The sequence below is a fragment of the Anastrepha ludens genome, chromosome 3 (genome assembly GCF_028408465.1).
Source record: "Anastrepha ludens isolate Willacy chromosome 3, idAnaLude1.1, whole genome shotgun sequence".
Lineage (NCBI taxonomy): Eukaryota > Metazoa > Arthropoda > Insecta > Diptera > Tephritidae > Anastrepha > Anastrepha ludens.
This window is the reverse complement of record NC_071499.1, coordinates 130,039,736-130,065,833: the sequence shown is the minus strand read 5'-3', so window position 1 is coordinate 130,065,833 and position 26,098 is coordinate 130,039,736. Positions and strand designations below refer to the sequence as shown.

General features: G+C 36.3%; 1 protein-coding gene across 2 annotated transcripts in view; it reads right to left on the bottom strand.

Annotated features, from left to right (window-relative positions):
• LOC128859252 (carboxypeptidase D) overlaps window positions 1-26,098 on the bottom strand; it is a 60,148-nt gene that overhangs the window by 3,161 nt on the left and 30,889 nt on the right. For both annotated transcript variants that reach the window (XM_054096103.1, XM_054096104.1), the window contains exons 2-11: window positions 20,427-20,662; window positions 18,635-19,114; window positions 18,273-18,373; window positions 13,451-13,556; window positions 11,239-11,881; window positions 10,602-11,011; window positions 10,260-10,530; window positions 2,094-2,317; window positions 1,824-1,976; window positions 664-1,751 (exon numbers count right to left, since the gene is read on the bottom strand). In XM_054096103.1, coding sequence (XP_053952078.1) covers window positions 664-1,751; window positions 1,824-1,976; window positions 2,094-2,317; window positions 10,260-10,530; window positions 10,602-11,011; window positions 11,239-11,881; window positions 13,451-13,556; window positions 18,273-18,373; window positions 18,635-19,114; window positions 20,427-20,662 — 3,712 coding nt within the window. The remainder of the gene's footprint in view (window positions 1-663; window positions 1,752-1,823; window positions 1,977-2,093; window positions 2,318-10,259; window positions 10,531-10,601; window positions 11,012-11,238; window positions 11,882-13,450; window positions 13,557-18,272; window positions 18,374-18,634; window positions 19,115-20,426; window positions 20,663-26,098) is intronic.

The window sequence follows — 26,098 nt, the reverse complement described above, 5'->3', positions numbered from 1 at the left end:
AGTAAATTTTAGGGTTTGCTGTTTTTCAAAATATTGCGCTTGTTGCTTCATAAGCATTACTAAATTTTACTTAGTTCGGTGAAACCCTCAAATAAGTTTCATCGAGCTTTGGAACAACAGAAATGGATATTAGATGAATTAGTTATTTGTTGCTGTATCAACGCAGCACATTTTAGAGAAATATTTTTGAAGTGATTGTTCTGGGACGGATGTAAATTCGGATCGTTCCGGATATACAAGGCAACTGTAATAAGGAGATGGTTCTTCAGGACATTTTTTACTTTAGTCAGCCTGCAAAGAAAGTATGTGGCTTGTTTAAAAAGCGGCTCGGTTTCTAACAGATATCTCTACGGTAAGGGTGTTGACATATACATAAGTACACAGCAAGGCACAATGGAAGGCACCCTGCGATAGTACCAAACGCTTGAAATTAACTGAACTATGACCTTATTTGGTCATTGGTAAATATAGCTGCGTATGTACAGTATTCCTTATACTTGTAGTATAAGGCTCCTTGGAGTGAAGAAGAAACTTTTGCTTGAAATGAGATATTTTCCCAAGCAGAAACCTCGTAACCTCGCCGCATATACATATTAAAATACTCTATTGATATAGTATTCCACTAGACTGAAGTGCTACAACTAGTTAGCCATTTACACTTACTTTTAATGGGCGATCGGAACAGTTCCGTTTCGCCATCCTCGCCATCGTCTTCGAACAGTTCCTTGCCCTTTTGCGGCAGCAACGAAAAACTGTAGTATCGTTTATCCACGCGATGTCGTCGGACCAACAGAAATTGCACACACAGGAAGCACAGAATCATGGCGACAATTATGACAATGCTAGCAAACATGATGAATAACCAGCGCGGCATACCCCAGACATGTTCGTCAGCCTTTAGACGGAATATGACGCCGCGCACCGCGCCACCTTCCACATGAACCACCCGTTGAGCACCCAAATGCCGTGGAGCTTCTACTTTCAGCGTGATTTCGCCCAGCGGCACGCCACGTATACTGTATGCGCCCAGACTATCGGTGAAATTGCGAAGATAGTTACGCGTGTGTGGGGCTATCACTGAGACTTTTGCATGCTTGACCGGATGGTTGGATACGTCTAAAATGAAACCCGAAATGGTCGCAGTTTCGGCAGCAGTAAAAGAGGTAGCACTGCCTGTGTTGTCTGAATCGCCACCGCCGCCTAAGCGATGTATTTCACTTACGCCGGTGAGCAGAGTGTAGGCGTTCAACTTCACTATACCTAAATTGTTGATTTGCTGTGGGGTGACTACCACGCGCTTCACTGTCGACTCATAGCTGGGTGCGCTTATTTCCAACGCATAGTCACCCTGTGGTAAGATGATTTGGAAACGTGCGGTATTGCGCGTCACATTGTAGACCGGCCGATAGTCGACAAGGCGTACGAAGGCGTCGCGTAGCGGTTCACCCTTTTCGTTGTGCACCACACCTACCACACCTGTTTCGATAAGTTGCAGGAAATTCTTGATTTTATCGATATTTCTACGCCAAATAGCGCCGATCTCCGTTTGTTCGGGCATGCGACAACAGGAGATGCCCAAACTGAAGAGTGGAATCTTGTACATTTTGTAGAGGAGATTGGTGAGACGCTCGGTAGCTGATTGATGTAGCGATCGCGTGCTGGTGTTAGGACATTGGAGCGAGGGTGCGCTGAATTTGCTATCTTTGATGGCGTGTGCGAATTTCTCAATTATCGGATCGCCTTTGGGATAACTGTGACGGGAGAGCAAAAACGGGACAGAAATAAATGAAAATTTAAGACGGTGAAGAGAGTTGAACCCTTACGTTAACTCTGAACTGCCCGCAGTAAAGGTTAACATCAAATCGAACCGCTCGCTGTCAAAGAATTGAAGCAGTAAATCGCGTTTCTTTTCTGATTCGGGACCGAGTATACGATCGGCAAGTTCATTGCCCAGTTCGGGATCGCAAATGGAGTTACTGCGATAAAATAATGAAAAAATGAAGTTAAAAAAATTGTGTTCAATAAGAAAATTAAAAATAACATATTTTCACTGCGCCCATTTTTAAATTTACTTGCGCCACCATCAAACTTACTTTCTGTTGAACATTTTGAAGATTACATCGAAGTTATGGGTTATTGGCAAAAAATACAAAACACTCTTTCGTAACAAGTTCAAGGTGCTCGTGTCACGTACTTTATATCCCTCAAGTATGTGGCGCACCATATTCATAGAGATTTCACGGCCCAGCGGCGATGTAGTGTCGAAGAAGGAGCTGAGTATGAGTATCTTGTATTTGCTCTCCTCCGGATCACCGATCTACAATTATAATTTAATTAATTTCACATTTCTAACACAACAATTTGTTAAATAATCAACCGCTTGCGGTCCGACCAAATGCCGTACTCTCGCACGCGAATAAGCTTAACAAAGAAATTGATCAAATCCACACTCCTCCTATAACTGAAAATGTTCCAGCTGCTCTACTAACTTCTTCAACAAAGACCACCACTACAGCAACATCCTCCGCAACAACAGCTACTCTGGCTCTCGCAACACTCACAACAAACACCAGCACGACAACGACAGCCTCAGCAATAACAACCACGGTATCATCATCAGCGACTAACGCAAAGTCTATTATGTGCACGACACTAAAAACATCTATTGCTGAGCAACCCAACAACTCAAAGAAAAGCCAAACACCCAAGCGTTTACGCAGTTCTCCAGAAAAAGCAGAAATAAATGCAAACAAGAAAACAAGGAAATTGTCCTCAAAACAACAACAGCTCACATATTGGCTGAGTAAACCACCGTTAGAGAATAGATTTGATATACTGGACCAAGAGAACGAATTAGAAGAGAATGAAAAAGAAGAGACGCAAACTCTTAATTCAGTAACAACAAAGCCCAAATATGTACCAAAGCCACCACCGATCTATGTACGTACAAAAAGTCCAAGTATTAGGCACTCTTATCAAAGCCCTTAATGAATGTATACAAAATAACTATGAACTTAAAGTACTTAAGAACAATGAAATAAAGATACAAACGAAGGAATCAACGCATTATTCAGCAACAATAAAACTACTTAAAGAACGAAATACTCAATATTATACATTCCGACCAAAGGAAGAAAAAGGGTTTAAAGTAATTCTGCGCAATATGCATCATTCTACAGACATAAATGACATTAAATCTGAACTCGCTGAGCACGGTCATGATGTAACAAATATTTTCAACATCCTCAAAAGCGACTCAAAACAACCTCTACCTTTATTCTCACTGGAAATCAAAACAAATAGTAACAACAAAAATATATACAATACTAGCAAACCCGGCCCGCTTCGCTGGGCACACTAAAATAGAATAGATATGGTTTAGAACCGAAAAGATATGGTTTTCATATTATTTATTCTTTATTCTTTATTCAAGCGCTTTGACATAAACAATGTTTTTTGTTTTTCTATTTGTTTTTGAGTAAATATAAAATAAAAATTTAAAATCAGGAAAAAAGAAGATTGTTTTTAAATTTCAAATCAACGCAAATGAATAACTAAGAAACAATCGTCTTTTTTCCTGATCATCCATGAATTTTTCGTTTCAATTTATATGTTATATTAAGCATTGGAGCTTTTTTAACCATTATCCATTTATATTTTTCAAAAAAAAAAAACGAAAAAATTTTTTTTTTCCACGAACACATACTTTCATTTGAACATTCGGATTTCACATTAAATTCTCAAATTTCGTAAGAAATTATTCACTGTTCCAAAATCCACTCCAAAAAAATTCACAGAAAGTTTTTACACTTTACACTGACGTCTTCTCCTTATGACATCCAAATCAGAAAGAAATATTGACACATTGTAACTCACACTGTCAATTTGACAGTTCAGTTCCGCCCCAAGCGTTAAAAAAGTAAACGACATTATGGCTGGTTCAAAAGAACGCTGTACGCGTTGCCAGTGTTCCGAATTACAACCAAACTTTACGAAACCCATTTAACAATGTGTGTAAGTTTGGTTTAATTCGGTGCAAAGACACGCCGGGTCCACGTTTTGGCATATATTTTGAGACCCTTGTCATCAATAGGTATGAAAATTACCCCATATTAAAACACTTATCAACAGCTTTCATTTGATACCCATATTGTACAAACCCATCCGAAGGTTACCCGGGTCCACGTTTTGACCTATATCTCGAGACCCTATCTACCAATAGGTATCCAAACTATACGGAAACCATCTTCAATACCTACTTAACAATGTGTGTAAGTTTGGTTTAATTCGATGCAAAGACACGGCGGGTCCACGTTTTGGCTTATATTTCGAGACCCTAGGTATGAAAATTACCCCGTATTAAAGCACTTATCAACAGCTTTCATTTGATACCCATATTGTACATACACAACCAAAGGTTACCCGGGTCAACGTTGTGACCTATATCTCGAGACCCCAGTCACGGAGCAGCATGAAAAATACTCTGTACTAAGGCATTCACCAACAGCTTCAATTTGATATCCATATTGTACAAACACATTCTAGGGTCCACGTTTTGGTCTCTATCTCGAGACCCTAGTCACGGAGCGGCACGAAAAATACTCTGAACTAAAGCATTCACCAACAACTTCCATTTGATATCCATATTGTACAAACACATTCTAGGGTCCACGTTTTGGTCTCTATCTCGATACCCTAGTCACGGAGCGGCATGAAAAATACTCTGAACTAAAGCATTCACCAACAGCTTCCATTTGATACCCATATTGTACATACACAACCAAAGGTTACCCGGGCCCACGTTTTGACCTATATCTCGAGACCCCAGTCACGGAGCAGCATGAAAAATACTCTGTACTAAACCATTCACCAACAGCTTCCATTTGATATCCATATTGTTCAAACACATTCTAGGGTCCACGTTTTGGTCTCTATCTCGAGACCCTAGTCACGGAGCGGCATGAAAAATACTCTGAACTAAAGCATTCACCAACAGCTTCCATTTGATACCCATATTGTACATACACATCCGAAGGTTACCCGGGTCCACGTTTTGACCTATACCTCGAACCCTATCCACCAATAGGTATCCAAACTATACGGAAACCATCTTCAATACCTTCTTAACAATGTGTGTAAGCTTGGTTTAATTCAGTGCAAAGACACGGCCGGTTAGCGAACACACACAAAAAGTTGACTTTATTTTATATATAAGACTAGCATTACCCAATGGGCTTCACACCACCATACATAACATTTTTTTTTATATCGCAAGAAATTTTTCATATTAAGTTTTCTTTATAGAACTCGTAAAATGTTTAAACAGTTGAATTAGTTGATTTTTTTCATTCAACATACTTTCTAAAGATGTCACAATAGCCTTTTCTGTACTTTTTTAAAATTTTATTGTTGTGGTCACCTACATATATACAGGTAAGGTGAAAGAGCCGATAAAAACTTGTAATTAAACTTTGATTCTTTAATTTCCATTTCAATTTTTTACGCTAAATAAATTATGCTAAAATAAATAAAGTTAAAAATGTTTTTCCAGTTCCTCCTGAAGCATTCAATTTTTTATTATATTTGCGTCCAAAATGACTTGCAATTCGATAAAAAATTGATGCGAAAGTTGATTGCATCGCAAAATAAAATTGTTTTCTTGAGGGCGAATCATCAATCGATACGAATAAAAATTCATCGCACTTACGCTTTTCGTTGATTTTTGACCTGCGATGCAAAAATTAATTAGCGTATGAAAATGATTTAAAAATCATATTTAAACAAAAATAAAATGGGTATGTACCAGTTGTTGGATTTATCATTGGTATGTTGATATGATAGCCATCGTCCCCTCTCACCTCATCACAAAATGGGGTATTGCAATGCACCATAACAGCGATGGAGTACTGAAATACGTTGTAATTGCTCATTTCTACGATACAAAACAATGTCTCGTGTGGTGACAATTGGTGTTTTATCGGCTTTTATTTTGATTTTGTGGCCATCGGTGGGCATCAGATCGAGTGCTACTTTGAACAATTTCACCAATTCATTGTGTTGATGGAACATTGTTTGCAATTCATTCACGATTGATCTTCTCGTATTCGTCGAAATTGCACACCGCTGATCTAATTCACGATTCTCATCACCAATAAAATATATTTGCAAAAATTGATGGTCACCATCTGGGAATGGTAGCAAAGACCCAGCTCTATGGTATATTTGACCTTGAATCTGTAAAGTTCTAGAAATATATGTAGATAACGGATCTGAATTTTTAAAAACATTTTAACTGGTTGTAGTACATAAGAATGCAATCTCTTAACCTGAAGGCGAGTTCCCAATTGGTCTATATCTGGAGTCCTTAGTTACCCAGCGAAAAGAAAAGTCCTCTTTTCATTAGCATTTATCAACAACTTACAATGGATACTCATGTGGTTCAAACACATCCTAGGGTTATCCAGGTCCACGTTGTGGTCTATATCTCGAGACCCTAGTTACGGAGGGGCATTAAAAATACTCTATACTATAGCAATCATCAACAGCTCCCATTTGCTACCCATATTGTACGAACACATCCTTAAGTTATCGGGGTCCACATTTTGGCCGATATCTCGAGACCCTAGTCACGGAGCGGCATCAAAAATACTCTATACTATAGAATCATCAGTAGCTTCCATTTGCTACCCATATTGTACAAACACATCCTAGGGTTACCCGGGTTCACGTTTTGGCCTATTTCTCGAGACCCTGGTATCCGATTCTTAAAATTTCAAAACACAAACCATCTACTGAATAGTACAAACAAAGCCTACAAATTTGGTTTGGACAGGTGAGCCCGTTCTTGAGTTATAAGATTACCAAGGAAATGTAACTTCTTTTTATATATATAGATAACAAATCTATTGCATTGTAAGGTAAAATTCGAGCCCCCACGTCAAATAAGATCTCTTCCACAATGTCTCAACTGCCAAAAATATGGGCATACTAGAAACTATTGCACAAAAAATCAAATCTGTGTTAAGTGTACAGGCCCGCATAAAACTGCGAACTGTTCAATCAATAAAAGTAGTAGCAATATTAAATGCGCACTCTGTGGCGAAAAACACACAGCCAATTATAAAGGATGTATGGTATACAAATAACTGAGGGTGCAACGTTTTCCAGCTCTACGCAAAAAGGAACTCCAGACTCCGATACTGAACCTGCCGCAACAAGAAAACACAGTGGAACCCGCTAGAATCGGGTTATCAACCTATGCGCAAGTAGCAGCACAAGCTAAAAATATAATAATAAAACAGGTATGCCTAACCCTCAAAATGATGATATTCAAGAACTTAAAAAAATGATGAGCTAGCTCATCAATCAAATGACTAACATGATGAATATAATCACACTACTGGTCACCAAATTCGATGGACAAGCAAAGTAAAATGACAATAGCCTTATGGAATGCAACGGACTAAATCAACATATTCTTGAAACTAAAACTTTTATTGACCAATACAACATTGACATACTATTGGTGTCAGAAACTCATTTTAATGACAAAAGCTACGTTAGTATTCCCGGCTATAAAATAATATGCACCAATCACCCTGACAACAGAGCACATGGCGGAACAGCTATTATACTGAGACAAAATACATATTATGTTTAACAAAATGGAAGAATATCAAATGGACCATCTGCAAGCAACGACGATACAAATAAATGACACTCTAGGCCAGCTTACCATATCAGTTGCTTACTGCCCTCCGAAACACAACAACAAAACAACACAATACGCTAACTACCTTGGAAAACTTGGAAGTAGATTTATTGTCGGAAGAGATTATAACGCAAAAAATATGATGTGGGGTTCAAGATTAACAAACACGAAAGGAAAAGCATTACTTGACGCCATCAGAGCGCGTAATTGTAATTATATAAGTACCGGAGAACCCACTTACTGGCCCTCTGACATTAAGAAAGTACCTGACTTACTTGACTTTTTTATCATGAAATCTATTAAGAACCCAACAACCACCGCAACAAAACTTAAATCCACCACTTTACAATCATCGTACAGACTGGAATGCGTTTGCTGAGCTGTTGGAATCATATTTAGACACAAAAGTATCTTTGAAAACAGGCGATGAAATTGAGACAGCTATAGCTTTTTTTAACTACAAAACTATTAAGGCAGTTAGTAAATCTACACCCTCTTCACCAACTAAAGTAAAGAATGACTACATACCTGATACGATAAAAAAAAAACTAAAACAAAAAAGAAAGCTAAGGAAGAAATGGCAGACAACAAGATTTCCAGACGACAAGAAAAAGCTAAACAAATTGGGAAAAGATATAAGAGGTAGGTCTCTTCAAAAGGAAAAAGACAAAAAACTTAGCAATTATCTGAAAAATATTGACGCAACAAAATCCTCAAACTACACACTTTGGAAGGCGACGAAAAAATATATACATTTACCACCAATAAAAACAACTAAAGGGAAATGGGCCCGAACCACTTCAGAAAAAGCAACGGTCTTAGCTCAACATTTTAAAGATACTTTTGAAAATAATAATAACGACATAAATCTCACTTATGCAGCAAACGAGAATAAGAAGCAAATTAAAAAAATCACACTTACGGAGATAAAACAATTAATAAAAACTCTAAAGAACAATAAATCGCCTGGATCCGATCAAATTTCGGGAACAATTATGAAGCATATGCCTGACAAGGCAATAATTTATCTAAGAAATATTTTCAAAGCTGCTATTCGTCTCAAATATTTCCCTAGTACCTGGAAAGTAGCTGAAGTTATAGCGATCCCGAAACCTAACAAAAACGCTACACTAGCGACATCATATCGACCAATCAGCCTACTACCGACAATATCAAAAATTTTCGAAAAAATATTATTTGGCCAGATAAATCCTATTATAACAAGCATGAATCTGATACCCCAACACCAATTTGGATTTAGGAAAAAACATTCAACAATCCAACAGATTCATAGAGTAGTTCACAAAATTAATGATGACCTGAATAAAAAAAGAGTGTGCATGTCCATATACCTCAACGTAGCTAAAGCTTTTGACAAAGTGTGGCACCCTGGGTTACTCCATAAATTAAAAACACAACTACCTAATGACTTTTACCTTATGCTTAAGTGTTACATCCAAGACAGGAAATTCTATGTTAAATATAACGACGCATGCTCAGACATTCAACCTATGAACGCAGGCCTTCCCCAAGGCAGTGTCTTAGGACCAACATTGTATCTATTGTACACGGCTGATCTACCGAAACCGAAGTCAGAAAACAGCATGATTGCAATATTTGCGGATGACACAGTCCTCATGGTATCTCATAAAGATACGAAAGTCGCAAAACAAAATTTACAAAACGAATTAAATGTGACATTAAACTGGTTCAAAAAATGGAACATCGAAATTAACGCTGACAAAACAATACAAGTAAACTACACAAACCGAAGGACAACCATTGAACCAGTTAGCGTTGGTAATTCTGACGTGCATATTGACACCAAAGCGAAATACCTGGGTATTACGATCGACTCGAAATTAAACTGGCAAGAGCATATGTATAAAGAAAAAGCGAAATGAAGTTAAAAATCGCTTTAAGAAATTGTACTGGTTATTTTGACCTCAGTCCAATCTAATATATCATTGCAAAATAAAGTACTTATTTATCGAACGATAATTGCTCCGATCTGGAAATATGGAATTGAGATTTGGGGCACTGCTGCAAAAAGTAATCTAAGTATACTTCAACGAGTCCAGTCTAAAATACTTAGGACCTTAACTAATGCACCTTGGTACATACCTAACGCAGATATTCATCGCGACCTTGACATCGATACTATTGATGAAACAATACAAAGCGCTAGCAGAAGACACATAAATAGATTATTAACGCACACAAATCCTATAATGAGAAGACTACCAAATAAAGAAAAATCTACCCAAAGTCGGCTTAACCGTCAAACACCAACAGATCTTGCAAAATCCATGTAATTAATTGTCAACTAATTGTATATGTCATTGTTTGTTAACCACTTGTTTTTAAATAATATGTATATATTTCTTCTAAATGAGCTTGGGGGCATTGGCCCTTCAATATCACTCTCATTCCATCTTTTTGTAAATCAAATTACTTATTGTCTAACGACAGGTGTAATATTTTATGGAAGAAATAAAAAAAAAACCATTTCTAACACAAATTATTTAATGAACATCGCAGCACTTACATCTGACGTCAGCTTCAGCGAGCTATAGTAGATGCCAAATTCACTCTCCGCATAGCCGAAGATCGCTATCTGTCCATGCTGCTTCTCGATCTCGGCCAATCGCTGTCTGATCTCCGGATTGCTATGGTAGCGCGTTTTGACCACGTTTTCTATCACACGAAAATCATTAGCGGACGACCAATGTTGTGGGTCATCACGCATCATGACCACATCCAGTCGCATTTCCCGTGTGCTTTGCGGGATTTCAATTTCCTCACGATAAGGTGCAAACCTGACCAACAACGGATAAGTTAACAAATCTTCGATACCAAACACACAGCAGTTCATTCTATTCACACTCACCCGTCAGCTATTATTGTGATGTTATGCCTGCCTGGTAGCGCCAACTTCCAATAGTCGCCATATGCACCACTGAAACTTGGATGTTTTGCGTCGTCCAACCTTATTGCCGCACCCGCAATGTGCGAACCGATCGAACTACGCACTGTACCATGTACGGCATAGTGAACTTGTTCGATGAATTTCAGTAGCGACTCACGGTTGTCATGCCAATATTTCGGCAACTCTTCGGCCATTGGAAATTTATCGCAGCCCAGTTCGAGTGTTAGTTCCAAAACGCCAGCGCGTACATAATTCCAATCCTGCATACCGCCCGTCACGCTGTACCACTGAGCGCCATTGACAATGCCATTTGGGAAGTGTTCATGTTTGAAGAGCGGGCAGGGATTGCCAAGATGCATGGTGGGGTGGGCCTAGACGAAAATACAGAGAGAGGTTGAAATTTAACCACACCAACAGGCGCTTTGGCAAAAGGAAGGTTTAGGTTTGCCAAAGAAAAATTGCTTCAAATTTTTTAGTGTACACTTCTCAAGCCAGCTTTACCACTTTAATGAGTTAAGAATACCCACTCATTTCGCAGTGATATTTTCTTTATTTTACAAACCATTTTAAATCGTTTTAGCAATATTTTCCCACTAACCTCCGAATATACCAACGCCAAATGCTTGAACAACTCGTTATCCTCCGTTGGATTCAGCTTGCGACCCATTGTCGTTGCGACACGTAGCCGCGCAATCGGATCGGAGAAATCATTTTCATTGTCATCGTATGGATAGTTGGCTACTAATGAGCCGCCATGCAAATTTGCCGACAACACGAAAGGTATCGAGAGTGTCCAATTCATAACTGCTGCCACTTCTGGTTCGGTCACCGCATTAAACTTATCAGTACCATATTGATCGGGGAAATTGCGATTCAAGTCGATATTATGCGCATTGCCACGCCCATTACCACTCGATTTGTCACCTTCACGTGATATCTCATATCCATCGGGATTCATGCTGTAGAGAAAATGCATGCGCGTTGTATTCACCAGCTTCGTGATGCGTTCGTCGACACCGTAACGTTCGCACATGTACTTCGTTAGCAGCAGTAGCATCTCTTTGCCGACCACTTCGTTGCCGTGCATATTGGCGACATACTTAAATTCCGGTACGCCCGCTATATGTTGGCCGGGTGTCACGAATAACTCCATTACCCAGAGATCGCGCTCTTCTACGCTCTTGCCAATCGAATAGAGTCGCGTGATGCTGGGATAGGATTCGGCGGTATTGTGTATGAATCTATAGAGTGGTTGAAAGGAGGGAAAAAATGTTAATGTTATTGGCAAAACAAAAAGATTTCTTAGAAACAGCGTTAGCAAAAAGGTTAGGGAGAACTCAAGCAGTTAGGGGTGTAAAAATCGACGAAAACACAAATTTGGGTGCAAGGACCTCCGATAATCGGCATTCATGAGTAAAAACGCTTTTTTCGACTTTCTTGGAGTTTCAGTGCTAGTTCCACTATGCTTTCCCGTTAAACTAATTGTAAATGCCCAATTTTAAACTCAGTTTAACTAGCACTGAAAGAAGAGCTCATTTCAATATAAAGCTTATATCTTTGGCAGTATGCAATCGGCTGCACGGCAATTATTACTTTAAGGCTGAAGCATATTTCTAAAGTTTTCATTATTATTTCATACAGTGACTACCAAAGCGATGCAATTGTGTTGGAGGAGCGCAAAGCTCATAAGTTGAAAAAGATGGGAAAAAATTGTGTAATCTGTACTTCACATCGTATGAATATAAAATATAGAGCTTCCTACAAAAACAAAACCGTGACCATTTGAATAGGTGATCAAATTTGATATCTCTGTACTCTAAGCTTTGTGCCAAGCTATCAAACTCTACCACTGAACCGGAAAACTTGATGCGAATTAAGTTCTCAACGTGTCGGTTTGTCTTTTTATTTCGATATGTCATTTTAATAAGCTTCAATGTGGGATATCAAACTTTAAAAAATATGTGGTTCCGAACAAAGAATACAGACTACCTAGACATTCATTTAAATACATTTTTTTAGTTTTTAAATTTTCAATAAGTGCTTCCGTCCACTTTTTGTAAAAAAATTTGTCGAGACTCAATTTCGTACAAAGCTCAGATCTTTGTTCAAGGATATTAAAGTCGATGAGCCTATTATGAATTTTAAATAAATAAATTGTTTATTTAAAGAAATAACTTTAAAAAGCACGATAACGAATGAAATCAATTTCACAGCTCGAAAGTTGTGAATTGGCTGTAAAGGAGGGGCACGTTAATAAGTGCGCCTCCATATTTTTGAGTAAAGAGAGAGCTTTTCTCCTAATAAGCGTGAAAGCTTAAAACAGCTGCGCGCGCATACTAAATTTGAGTCGCCACTAACTTACAGGATTCACAGCGCAGGGAAATCGTTGCTTTAAAGCTCTAACAGAATTTGGTATACGTTGCGCTATCTAAACTTGACATTATGTGTTATCTTGAGTGAGCTTTAAGCTGAGAATTATTCTGATTCCAGTGTCTTTTGAGCATCGATCGACTAGAATGTTTGCCGAACGCAAATACTTACCTTGACATGAAAGCTGCCAACGGCTTATGGTGCAAAGTTTTAAATATTATAAATGTTTAAAAGTAAGTAATTGCAAAAAGCTCAGTTTTTCAAGCTCAACTGTGATGTGAAAGATATAAACATCACAGGTCTAGGAACCACGCTGCTCAAGTTTCCGAAATTTTAAATTTTTTAAAGAATGGCGTTGCTTTTTTATATTATTAAAAACACTTTTACTTTTGACCTGCTTGAGTTCGGGAGCTGAAATATTCAAATTTTTTAATACAAACTTTTCCATTTCTGTAAAGTTGTGATGCTCGAATTTCGTTGGTGTGAAGAAATCATCTTCGCTGGTTAGCGCTTTGGATCGTTCCACTTTCACTTTACGGAAATTACCTAAAAATGAGTAGAACGCATGTGGGTGATGAAGTAAAAAGGCAAACGTAAAGTAAATAAATATATTTGCAATATGACCCAATTTAAGAGCAGATAGATGCGTATGATATGTTTAGAAATTAAATAAAATGTTAAATAAATGTTAAAACTATGCAAAAATTATGCCGATGAAAAAGAGTGGAGATTTGTGAAAAACCATAATAAAAAATAAAGAAATAGACAGGAACCAAATGAGAAAAGAAAAGTAATATAAAACATATAATTAAGAAGCATAGGGAGAGTGAAAATATGGAAATGGCGCAAATATAAACAGATTAATATAAAAATAAAAAATGCAACTTCGATGCAGGAATAAATCATCGTACAAATTAACGCAAATTATGATCAGCAAGGCTTTGGGAAAAACATTTTTTCATATAAATTATTTTGTCTTCTAAAATAAAAACATTAAATTTCAGCAAATGGTGCTACTGATTTAATAAAAACCCTAATTTACAGGTGCATTTCAATTTCAACATCCATTACTACTAAGCAATGGGCTTTCGACGGTTGCGATGAGTGCGAGTTTTCGCGTTAAAGTAAGAATATTATAAAAAATATAAAAGTGAGGTTCGGGTATGCAAAATCTTTTTCCCATAAATAAAATAAGTCGGTAAACGTTGCTGATTTTACAGCTGCTAATATTTTTTTTATTTGATCAAGTTTATATTCATACTTAATTGCAGTTGGTTGGTGTATTTTGGGGTTTGTTGCTTCATTGATATTTCATATATGATATTTTTTTCAAATATTTTAGTATAATTGATAGTTACATTATTTTTGACTGATTATAACACTGTAATATGTATGTATGCCTAATTAATTATTAGAAAAAAATTTTAATTTCAATAAATAGTTTTTACATTTAATATAATTATTTTATAAAATTAATTTTATATATATTGATTTTTTTTTAATTTTAATAAAGAAACATGTGCATTTATTTTTCTATCTGAGAGCAAAACAACACTCTGAATAAATATAATTTGTAACAGAGCGCATAGTTATAACACAATTTTTTTTAAGTGAAACGGGTTTTTATGTAATTTTTTTTTTGCATTTTCCAAAAATTATTCGCTCCACTGTACTATTTTAGTAATAAAAAATATTTTTGTTTGGTTTTCAGCGCTAAATAAAGAAAATTTAAAAAAATGCCAAAATTATTTAAGGTAAATAATTTACGCAAATACGTATATTGCCATTTTTGCTTCTACTTCAGCTCTACTCCAACTCTCTTTTGTGTTCATTTCATTTAATAATTGTTAACTGCATACAGGGTTCCCAACTATGTGATGTAGAAAAGGTAAACCCGGCAAATGACAGCTGACAAATTTGGCACAAAAATTTGTGAATGTTAAACGAAAATTTTACAGCTGCTTATAGTGAAAGCATTTCAAAAGCATTTATTTAAATAAATCGGTGATTTTGAGAGATGTCAAAAGTCCAGAAAAATGCAATGTTGAGTCCAAACAAATACGCATTTATTTTACTTAAGCAAACTTTATGAACTAAAACACCGTTATTTGACGGTTTGATGAGAAAAAAATATTCATAAAAAAATGACAGATTTTTGACTAACCAAAGGCAACAAGTAGATAACTTAATGAATACTTAAATGAAACTTTCTGAAACTTAATTTTTTTGCAGCATAAAATGCGTAACCCTTTAGATATTCTAAAATTTACTATAATTTTATTAGCAACTTGAATATGTGATAATAGAAATATTGACTGGATGCACTAGAAAAAAATTAACATATTTTATTAACCCAGGAGCCCAAACATATTTTTGCTGCTAAAAACTCAGTACACGCAAAAATTAGGTGGGATAATCAAGTCGCTATATTTCAATATTTTATCAATTATTTAAAATATACTACTGAGCTCGTTCGGCAAGTCACGGCGGTCCGATGATGCGTGCCTATTTTTTTTCAGAGTGTACGTCAAAAAACGATGTAGGTTGGGCTTCTATGGTTAAGAATACCTACACTGGTTTTCTGTTAGTTAGCACTTTATTAGCTAATGGACAATTCACATAGATGAACCTACACTGGTTTTCTGTTAGTTAGCACTTTATTAGCTAATGGACAATTCACATAGATGGTGAAATTATGTATGCCCGGTTATCGAGTGGAATTTTTGATACTTTTGTTTGATGATTTATCATCCGAAGCTGGAGGTTGCTGGTACTTTTTCCATTTCGTGTTATTAGTGATCTCAACATACCGTGACGCTGTACGTAAATTTGCCTGAGCCTTTAATTTCCATAATCAGATGAGTATTTTTGAATTTTTGTTAAATATGAATTATAAAAAGTTTTTCTTTAAAGTTAGTTAAAATTAAGGTCACAAATCGTTAGATATATGTATAATTATTTTTTCATTTTAATTATGAGTGAATGCCTAACAATTTCTGCAAGTTTTTTGTTCACGTGAAAGCTCAAAGCTCCAAAGTATTTCCGATAAGCTATTGACAACGCAAAAAATGCTGTACAGTTCCGAGTAATATAGGGGAACGCGAAGTTTACATGAGACCACCATTCACGTAAAATTTTTAAAAGTGATTAGTGAAAGCTTTAAAATGTATACGAGATTTTTGTTGTATGTAATAAGCACGCAAGTTGTAAAAAAAGTTATATAAGAAAATACTTCAGTAAAAGCTTTATATATCGTTAAGTGAAAGCTTAAAAAGTGCTTCGATGCTTTCACAACATAGTTGCAGACAGAACTTTTAAGAGCTTATATTGGTTTGGGAAAAATGAAACCATTATTTTCTCGATAGATGGCTGTAGTGATCGATATCTCGTAAAGTACCAATCAAACAATTTGAAGTTTATGCTCATTGTCAAGGTACTATTTCATACTAAAAAAATTATTTTGCTGTTACCGCATTGTTTCATTCAATTGTGAGTTACAGGGTGTTAACAATGAAAGTACCAAAAAGAGAAGAATTCGGTACATTTTACAGTTATTTTTTGATAAAGGCAAAAATTCAAGCAGGCTGAAATTGTAAATGGTGTTTATGGTACAGATACTATAGCAGTTAATTACGTGCAATTTTGGGTTCGGCCATTCCGTTCAGGCATTTTTGAAAAAAAAAGAAAATGTCGATAAAATCACAGCATCAATCGAAGTTGAGCTAAAGATCGACCATAAGACAGTTTTAAACCATTTGCGCAATAATGTTTCGCAAAAATAATGGATTTCTTTTAAGATTTTCCCAATGCAACAATGGTTATGGGCCCCCTAGAGTAGGCTTTGGAAAGTTTTTTCTTAGTTTACAGTGGCTAGTTTTTTCTCTAATCTCCTTAATACAGACTTTCAAAATAAAAATAAAAAACATTCTAAGATAAATTTAACCAAACGTAAAAAATGTGAATGGTTTCGTGCATTTTTTCCACAAAAAAAAATTCTTCGGAGATTTGTGCTTTTTGACATCATTGGGTCAGATTCAAATTTAAAGATGAATATTTTCTATAGCAAATATGACAATGTGACTATATGACAACAATAAAATCATATTCATTTATATATTTTTATCAGTTATTTTTTCATAAGCGATACCTGGTAATTAGTTAAAATCTTATCAGCGAGATTGGTGAATAATAAATAATTGGACACAAAACAGGTTTTTATTTTTATTTATTCCTCACATACACACGTAGATTATAACAATAACAGTGATTAAATATACATACACAGACGTATTATAAATACATACATTTATTTATGGATTTTTGTTTTACTTCATGCCATTTCATTGTATGTAGTTAATGTGGTAATTAAAACTACAAACATATGCATGTATTATATTTTCATATTTACTAATATGCAGACATATTTATGTGTATGGGCGCTAGTCTAGTCACAAGGAAAATTTTACAAGGACACAGTCAAATCAGACTGCAAGATGGTGTCGAAAGCCATTTGTGCATGGAAGTTTAAAAAATTGGCATCTACTTTAACGGTGAATGAAGGTATGTGATCGTGACAGCTTGTGAGATGGGTTGATGGAAGCTTATGGGGCGCGAAAATGAAAGCTTTAGGAATGTCTGTGTGAAGTAGTGTGTGCTTTTATTAGTAGCATGGTGAGTGTGAAAAACGGTGCATATGGATGAGTTAGTGAGTGAGAGTGGAAATGCAAGCCTATATGAACTTCGTTGAACGCTAGCGTGAAAGTTTTTTGCGATATTTTTGTAATGCCATGCGCTCATGTGAGAGACAACACTAATGTGAAATAAAAAATTAAAAATTAAGCAGCAGATCAGCAAGAATACACAGTAAAATCAGCCGAGAAGATATAGTGGTGTGAAAGCTCGCACTTGCAGTAGATCACACAAAACAGTTCAATAGAAACTGATAAATTTGTGGTTTCATTGACGATTTCTATCTAAATGAGCCATAAAAAGTGGACTCATGCAAAAAACAAATCTAGTTTTATGTAACTTGTTATACACACTTTCGTACGCTGTGTTGGCTGTAATTCTTCATCAAGCTGTTTCTTTTTTTTTAACAAACAACAAAACATTAAATTAATGATAAAATGAAGCGCATAAACATAAAAAAGTGTAGAATGAACAATGAAAACTTAAACCATCCACAACTGGGCGGGCTGAACCACAGTTGAGATCTCGCTCTTTAATGTCTAAAGAAATATGGATTGTAAAAACTGCTTATACCATCGTAATTCGTCTCGAGCGGTGAGAGTGTGAAGTCGACACGCAGCGCCTCGCCGTTCTCGTTAGTCACATGCACCTGTTTCGGCTCACTGGCCTGATAGCTGCAGCCAGCGCCAAAGAAATGTGAAGAAGAAAGAAACAAATAAAACTCATTAAAATTTTGCATAAAGTTATCAAGTTGTTTTGTTTAAATTTGCATTCACTTTTGCTTGCATACACACACATACACATACGCATACATGTCGATCGATTTCGCAAGTCTGCATACAAACATGTTCAACTCAAGGAGACATTAACAAATTCATGCAGTCATACTATATGTTTGCACTCCTCCTCCCTTCCCGCTCTGGTTAACAACTCACCCAAATGCCAACGCCTGTACATTGTAGATGCCAGGCGTGAGTAGGCGCCAGTATTCGCCGCGTTGTGTAGTTCGCACCGGCTTATCCTCCAGGCCGGAGACCACAATACTTGCACCATTGATTGGATAACCGCTAGCGTCCGTAATCAAGCCTTTGATGCCGATATGGGCCAGTCTCAGCAGCTGCATCAGACTGCGCTTGTTGCGACCCCATTCGGTGGGTAACACGGCGGCTGTTGGGAATTTGCAACACGACAACTCAATGGTTAGTTCGAAGCAGTTGGTGAAGGCGTAATTGAAGTCTTGCATGCCACCGTTTAACTCATACCAACGCGCGCCGTTCGTTATGCCATCGGTGAATGTGTCATTGCAGTTGTGACCCTGTCGCATAATCGGATGATTGTTGGCGTATGTATGCGCCATTAGCTTAAAGACGCGATCGTCGGGTGTTAGACTTTCTTCACAGCATTCGTGATGGGCGCTAATGATGCATACGAGTAGGTTTTTGTATTTTGGAGTAAAAGTGGTTGATACGAAATTAATTAATATTATTACTCGTGAAAGAGGCAATCGGTTTTGACTCAAGCATTTTTTTATAGTTGGATGAAATTTGAGCAAACTTGCTTTACCTATTAATAGAATAAACTATTTTCTCGATTTTTGAAAATTACCGCTATATAGAAAATGACAGATTTAGCTTATTTTGAATACTTTCGGTCTTTACCCTTGACATGCATCTAATTTGCTCAGATAGCTTAATTTTCTACCGACTCATCGGGTGCACGGGCCACTCAAAAGTGACGGCTATTATTAAATACTTATCATGATTTATTGAAACTTATCATGAATATGATCGATTTTTAAGAACAGCATATCGCAAATTCGTAACTTGTTGGTGGAAATAATCGTCAGTATGAGTCGACAATTCAAAGGTAGATGAAAAAAAATCATGAAATTGGTTCTGTCGAGGATAGAATAAGGACTGGCAGGCCAAAAACTGGACGTTCTATTGGGAATATTGCTGTTGTAGCGCAAAGTGATGTTGAACATCTCCACGTTCTCAACAATTAGCCATTTATGAAACGATTGTTTGGCGGATTTTACCTGTAGACGTGTTCTTGGTGCAAATTTACATGATGTAATTTTTCACATATAATTATTAATAGCCGTATTTTCAATAAAACAATATCTAGACGCGTCTTTTGAAAGACCCTTTGTGTGTATATCTAGTATCTCGGTTACACTAGTGCGCTCGGCAATATAGGTATTTTTCGCTGATGTATCGAATAATACATTTATCATATTTAGGTACTGTACCATCCATTTAAGACACCTAACGGAGAACATTCAGCTCTTTTTACTTTACCTAACATTTTTGAAAATTAATTAAATAATTAGAAGTGACTAAGAAAAATCGTACTAATTGAAAACATCGAAAAATCGGTGAAGTTATTTCTTTGAAGCTAAGGAACTGTTTTCCTCTAAGACTAAGCGGGAATGCTTGCGGTGGGGATTCACAAGCGCACATGTGTGCTTTTATAGGTAAATTTTATTTTAAATATTACTACTTTTAGAACCCTTTCAATTGTATCTCCCATTTTTGGCAATTTTCCCTACTCCCATAACAGCCCACCTACGAGTATATTCCGTGGGTATAAATTTATCTATAACATATGCTCCGAATTACATACATACATACATATATTGTGAACACACAAACCCGTTTGTGCACTTATTTCCCCTCACCGCTTTCTTATTTCTTCCATTTCACACCTCTTCGTCATATTACTTACATTGAATTATCATACGGATAACTGGCCACAATTGCGCCGCCATGGAAATTCGCCGATAACACAAACGGTTTGAGCAGCACCCAATTAATGATGGCCGCCGTCTCCGGTTGACGTGTGTGCGCACGCAATTGAATGGTTTGTTGATTTTCCAGACGATCAGGAAAGTCGCGATTCAAATCGACGCCAGCAGCATTGGTGCGACCAACATAATTCGGAAGTGATTCACAATTACCTTCCTGGAAATACAAGTGGCGCAGCAAATATGCGCAAAAGAAACAAATCATCAAAATACAGTTATATAAAGAAGTGATGTAGGGCTAAAAATGGCACACAAGAGTGAGCAAAAACAGCAGAAAAAATACAAAATGTGGAATTGAAAAAATGCAAAATTGATAAGACAAAAAAAGCAACAGACGTGCGTAATACGTCCAAGACAATCAGGACAGCAAGTTGTAGATTACATATTACACAGCTCATTTGTATGTGTGGAAGTAAATATTTATGTATTGCTAATACGTCAATGTAGGCGTCCATTGCTGAGAGGCACCAACAACTGTTGGAGCGTTGAAAGGAGTTTTCAGTTTTGCCATATGGGAACTTATTTTGTTTACTCACATACAAACATGTAAATGTATGCACATACATATACTAAATACATACATATGTATGTAAGTAAAAGTATATTAAATGTCAGCAGCATTAAACGACGAACGGGTTAAGTAGAGCAAATATGATATAAAAATCGAAGTATGGCCAAATTGGTATATTTGGATTTGTGGCTTGTCATTAGGTGGTTACAAAAAGCCTAATAGTGGTTTGCGGGTACACCTGTACTTGACCTTTCTGCGCACTTGATTATCATTCAAAGCAGTTGGTCGGTTGGAGGTTTTAAATTCAAATTAGCATTCAACGCAGGAAACCGCGAAATGCAAACGAGTTAACGAATTATTGAATAACGCATGCATACATACAGACATATATACATATGTACGTCTGAGCGATGCAGTAAGTAAGTCCACTGTAAAACAGACGGCTTGCAAATAAAAAAATAAATTAGATATCTTGTCTAAAGCACATATTTGTATAGTGGTTAATAAAATAAAATACAATAAAAGGACAAAAATTAAAAAAAACAAAAAATTTAATTCTCATTAAAAAAATAAATAAAGATTCAAAAATTAAAGTAACAAAACGAAAATGTAAATAAAATAAAATAAATAAAAATAAAGAGAAATAAAATTAAAAAAAAATAAGACAAATAAAATTTAAACAATTTAAATATATTAAAATTAATTATATCAATTAATATGACTAATAAAAATAAAAAATAAAAAAAGTAAAAGGATATAAAAAACAAAATTAAATTAAGCGATCAAATAAAAAAAATAAAACAAAATTAAATTAAGCGATCAAATAAAAAATTAATTAAATGTTATAAAATAGAAAAAATTAAAACAACAAAAGTTATCGATGTTGGTGTTCACTCACACACACTCAATTCAGCAAATTAAATTAGCATTTCATAGTTGAAAATTATTTTACTTTCGTGAAAATAGAAAAATCGACAGAAATTTAGCTTGAAAAGAAGATTGACAGAGATCATTTGCATCTCTGCGTAAATTTGCCTCTTCTTCCGTTGGCTAGCAATCTTCGCTCGCCGTGACCATATACATATATAGTATATATATACATATATCTATATACATATATAAAAGAAAGTCATGTTAGTTACACTATTTATAACTCGAGAACGGCTGAACCGATTTGGCTGAAAATTAGTGGAGAGGTAGCTTAGAACCAGGAGACGGGCATAGGATACTTTTTATCCCATTCGAACGCGTTTCCATGAAGTCACTATAAAATGTGGTATAACGAAAACGCATCTGATATGGAATAACAAAACGCAAATGACAGCTAAACGTTATTTTGTTTATGGTTAAGTAGAAAATTTGATAATATAAATTTTGCCAGAAATATATAATCACAGTAATTTGTATTCTCTTTGAATCATCATTATCAATGCCGCGACCAAGACGATCGAATCTTTCCCGACAAAGTCGTAATGCAAGAAGGATACGAAACATTGCGAATGAAACGTCTGAAGAAGCACAAGGAATTGCCCGTGAGGACCGCCGCGTTAGTATGGCTCGACTTCGTGCTTCTCAATCACAAGAGCAAAGCGAGGCAGCCCGTGAAACGGCTCGGTTGGCAATGCGAAATCGTCGAGCGAATAACAGAGATCAACAAGTAGATCATTTTCGACGCAAAAGAAGAGAATTATCAAGTGCTGATTTGAATCGAGCAGCGTTTCGATATGATTGCAACACTGATTACTGCTTGCATCCTAGCGTTTGCATTGGGCCAATGAACGTTGTTTGCGAGTATTCTGGCGCATTGAAGTTTTCCGGAGAAACGGCCGGATTGTGCTGCCTTAGTGGAAGAGTGAAATTGTCATCATTGACTCCGCCACCTGAGCCATTGCATTCATTGCTTTGTGGCGAAATACCAGAATCACGTCATTTTCTTGCAAACACTCAAAAATACGAATGGTTGAGTGAGCGAGCAATTTTAGCGGCTAAGAATAAAGATGTAGATGACTTAAACTACATAATTCAAAATGTTATCATTGGAACAAAGCATTCATTCAAATCCACTGGCTGTGTAACAAATGAAGATGAAGCCACCAACTATCCAATTGAATTTTTAAAGTCCTTGTATGTGACTGGCTTACCACCGCACAATTTACGCCTAAAAGTTGGCACTGTAGTAATCATGTTTCGAAACATAAGCCCACCAAAACTTTGCAACGGTACGCGTTTGGTGGTAAATAAATTGATGAACAATGATCCGATTATCCCGACGATCCCAACCGATCTTCCGTTTAAGTTTAAAAAACTTCAATTCCCGATCCGTCTTGCATTCGCCATGACCATTAACAAATCACAAGGCCAATCCTTGAAAGTTTGTGGTCTGAATCTAGAAAATCAATGTTTCTCACATGGTCAATTATATGTGGCATGTTCACGGGTCGGAAAACCATCTGCGTTGTTTATTCTTGCACCTGATAATAAAACAAAAAATGTCGTGTATCACAAGGTGATTAACTGAAGAGTGCATTCTATTAAAGCTTCATTGAAATACTTGATTAATAAAAAAATTAACTAAAAAAATCAAAAATCTGCTTTTTTATTTCCTCTAGGGCGGAACAAAGTTCGCCGGGTCAGCTAGTGTATATATATATAATTGGCGCGTACACCCTTTTTGGGTGTTTGGCCGAGTTCCTCCTCCTATTTGTGGTATGCGTCTTGATGTTGTTCCACAAATGGAGGGACCTACAGTTTCAAGCCGACTCCGAACGACAGATATTTTTTTATGGCTGTGTAACAAATGAAGATGAAGCCACCAACTATCCAATTGAATTTTTAAAGTCCTTGTATGTGACTGGCTTACCACCGCACAATTTACGCCTAAAAGTTGGCACTGTAGTAATCATGTTTCGAAACATAAGCCCACCAAAACTTTGCAACGGTACGCGTTTGGTGGTAAATAAATTGATGAACAATGATCCGATTATCCCGACGATCCCGACGATCCCAACCGATCTTCCGTTTAAGTTTAAAAAACTTCAATTCCCGATCCGTCTTGCATTCGCCATGACCATTAACAAATCACAAGGCCAATCCTTGAAAGTTTGTGGTCTGAATCTAGAAAATCAATGTTTCTCACATGGTCAATTATATGTGGCATGTTCACGGGTCGGAAAACCATCTGCGTTGTTTATTCTTGCACCTGATAATAAAACAAAAAATGTCGTGTATCACAAGGTGATTAACTGAAGAGTGCATTCTATTAAAGCTTCATTGAAATACTTGATTAATAAAAAAATTAACTAAAAAAATCAAAAATCTGCTTTTTTATTGCCTCTAGGGCGGAACAAAGTTCGCCGGGTCAGCTAGTGTATATATATATAATTGGCGCGTACACCCTTTTTGGGTGTTTGGCCGAGTTCCTCCTCCTATTTGTGGTATGCGTCTTGATGTTGTTCCACAAATGGAGGGACCTACAGTTTCAAGCCGACTCCGAACGACAGATATTTTTTTATGAGGAGCTTTTTCATGGCAGAAATACACTCGGGGGTTTGCCATTGCCTACCGAGGGGCGTCTGCTATTAGAAAAATGTTTTTCTTAATTTTGGTGTTTCATCGAGATTCGAACCTACGTTCTCTCTGTGAATTCCGAATGGTAGTCACGCACCAATCCATTCGGCTACGGCGGCCGCTGTGACCATAAATCACGAAAAATCGCCAAACTACTCTCATTCCTCATTCTACTCATTCCACAAACTACTCTCCAGCCACATTCTTTTTTCTTGTGGTGGTGTTCTTTGTACAATTTTAAAACAATTTAATAATTGAAAGCAAATTTTCAAAAAATCTGTTTTTGTTTTGGAATTTACTGAACATAAACATACTTTGTTCTTCTTATAGAAAAATCACGACAGGGTTGCATGGGGAATCTCACTCAATTTATGCACAGCTAAGTATTTATTACATAAATTATTAATTTAGTTCTTCGTTCTTAGGTCGCAAATCTTTAGTTATCGAAAACTTTTAATTGCGTAATCAGAATGTATATCTGAACAGTTTCACACTGATTTTGATATAATTATACACAACTCACAGACACAGTAAAACAAAAACTAATTTGAAAAAATTAACAAAAACACACACAAAATAATCAAAACAGAAAATACAGAAAACCATACACAGAAAAACAATTAAAATAAAAAGCGAACAACCATTGTGATTGCGCGCTTTTAACACAAACACATAAAATACAAAAATACAAAATTGCTAAAATTGCAGTTAGTCGAATTTTAATTCACTTATTTTGACAATCGTGGACCCCGTCTACCGCCAACAAAATGCTGTGGTTACAATAATAACTACATATTTTCAAAAATGTTTTCTTATGCGCTTACACGCAACACACATATATGCATACATATGTACATACATTTGTATTTGTGTATACTTGTACATATATATGTATGTATGTGTTTATGGTGTGAAAAGTATGTACTTGGATCTATTTTCTACTATTTGGTACTTGTCGCACGTTGTTGACTTTTTATGGCATACAAAGGCACGCCCTTTAGGGTTTTTTATTTCTTCAAATAACTTTTGTATTTGCGAATGCGTGGCGTTTAAAAATGTCGAAATGTTGATAGACTGCCTCGTTGATATATCCTTATGTATGTATGTCTGTATGTCTGCCCAGACGTACGGTGAACTGAAAGCTGTTCATGTGACGACATTTGTCGAACAATTTTCAACAAATGCACATATGCACATACATATATGTATATATGTATGAGTGCGCATACAAATGCACGCCGTAGCTCGCTTTGTGAGCAGCGCAAATTGTTGATTTGAAATTCTGTTCGTAAAAAATGCAAATAAACGCCAATTGTGCAATAACAAATGCTTCGAAAGTTAAAAAAAATAAAAAAATAGAAATACATGAAACGATAAAGTTGTATGCTTCCATTTGGTAATACCAGAAGCCATGAAGCAATTGTTGATTTGATACAACAACATATGTATATACCTACATACATATGTGGTGTATGTATGACATACAAAATGCAGCTTAAAATATTGTTATTTGAT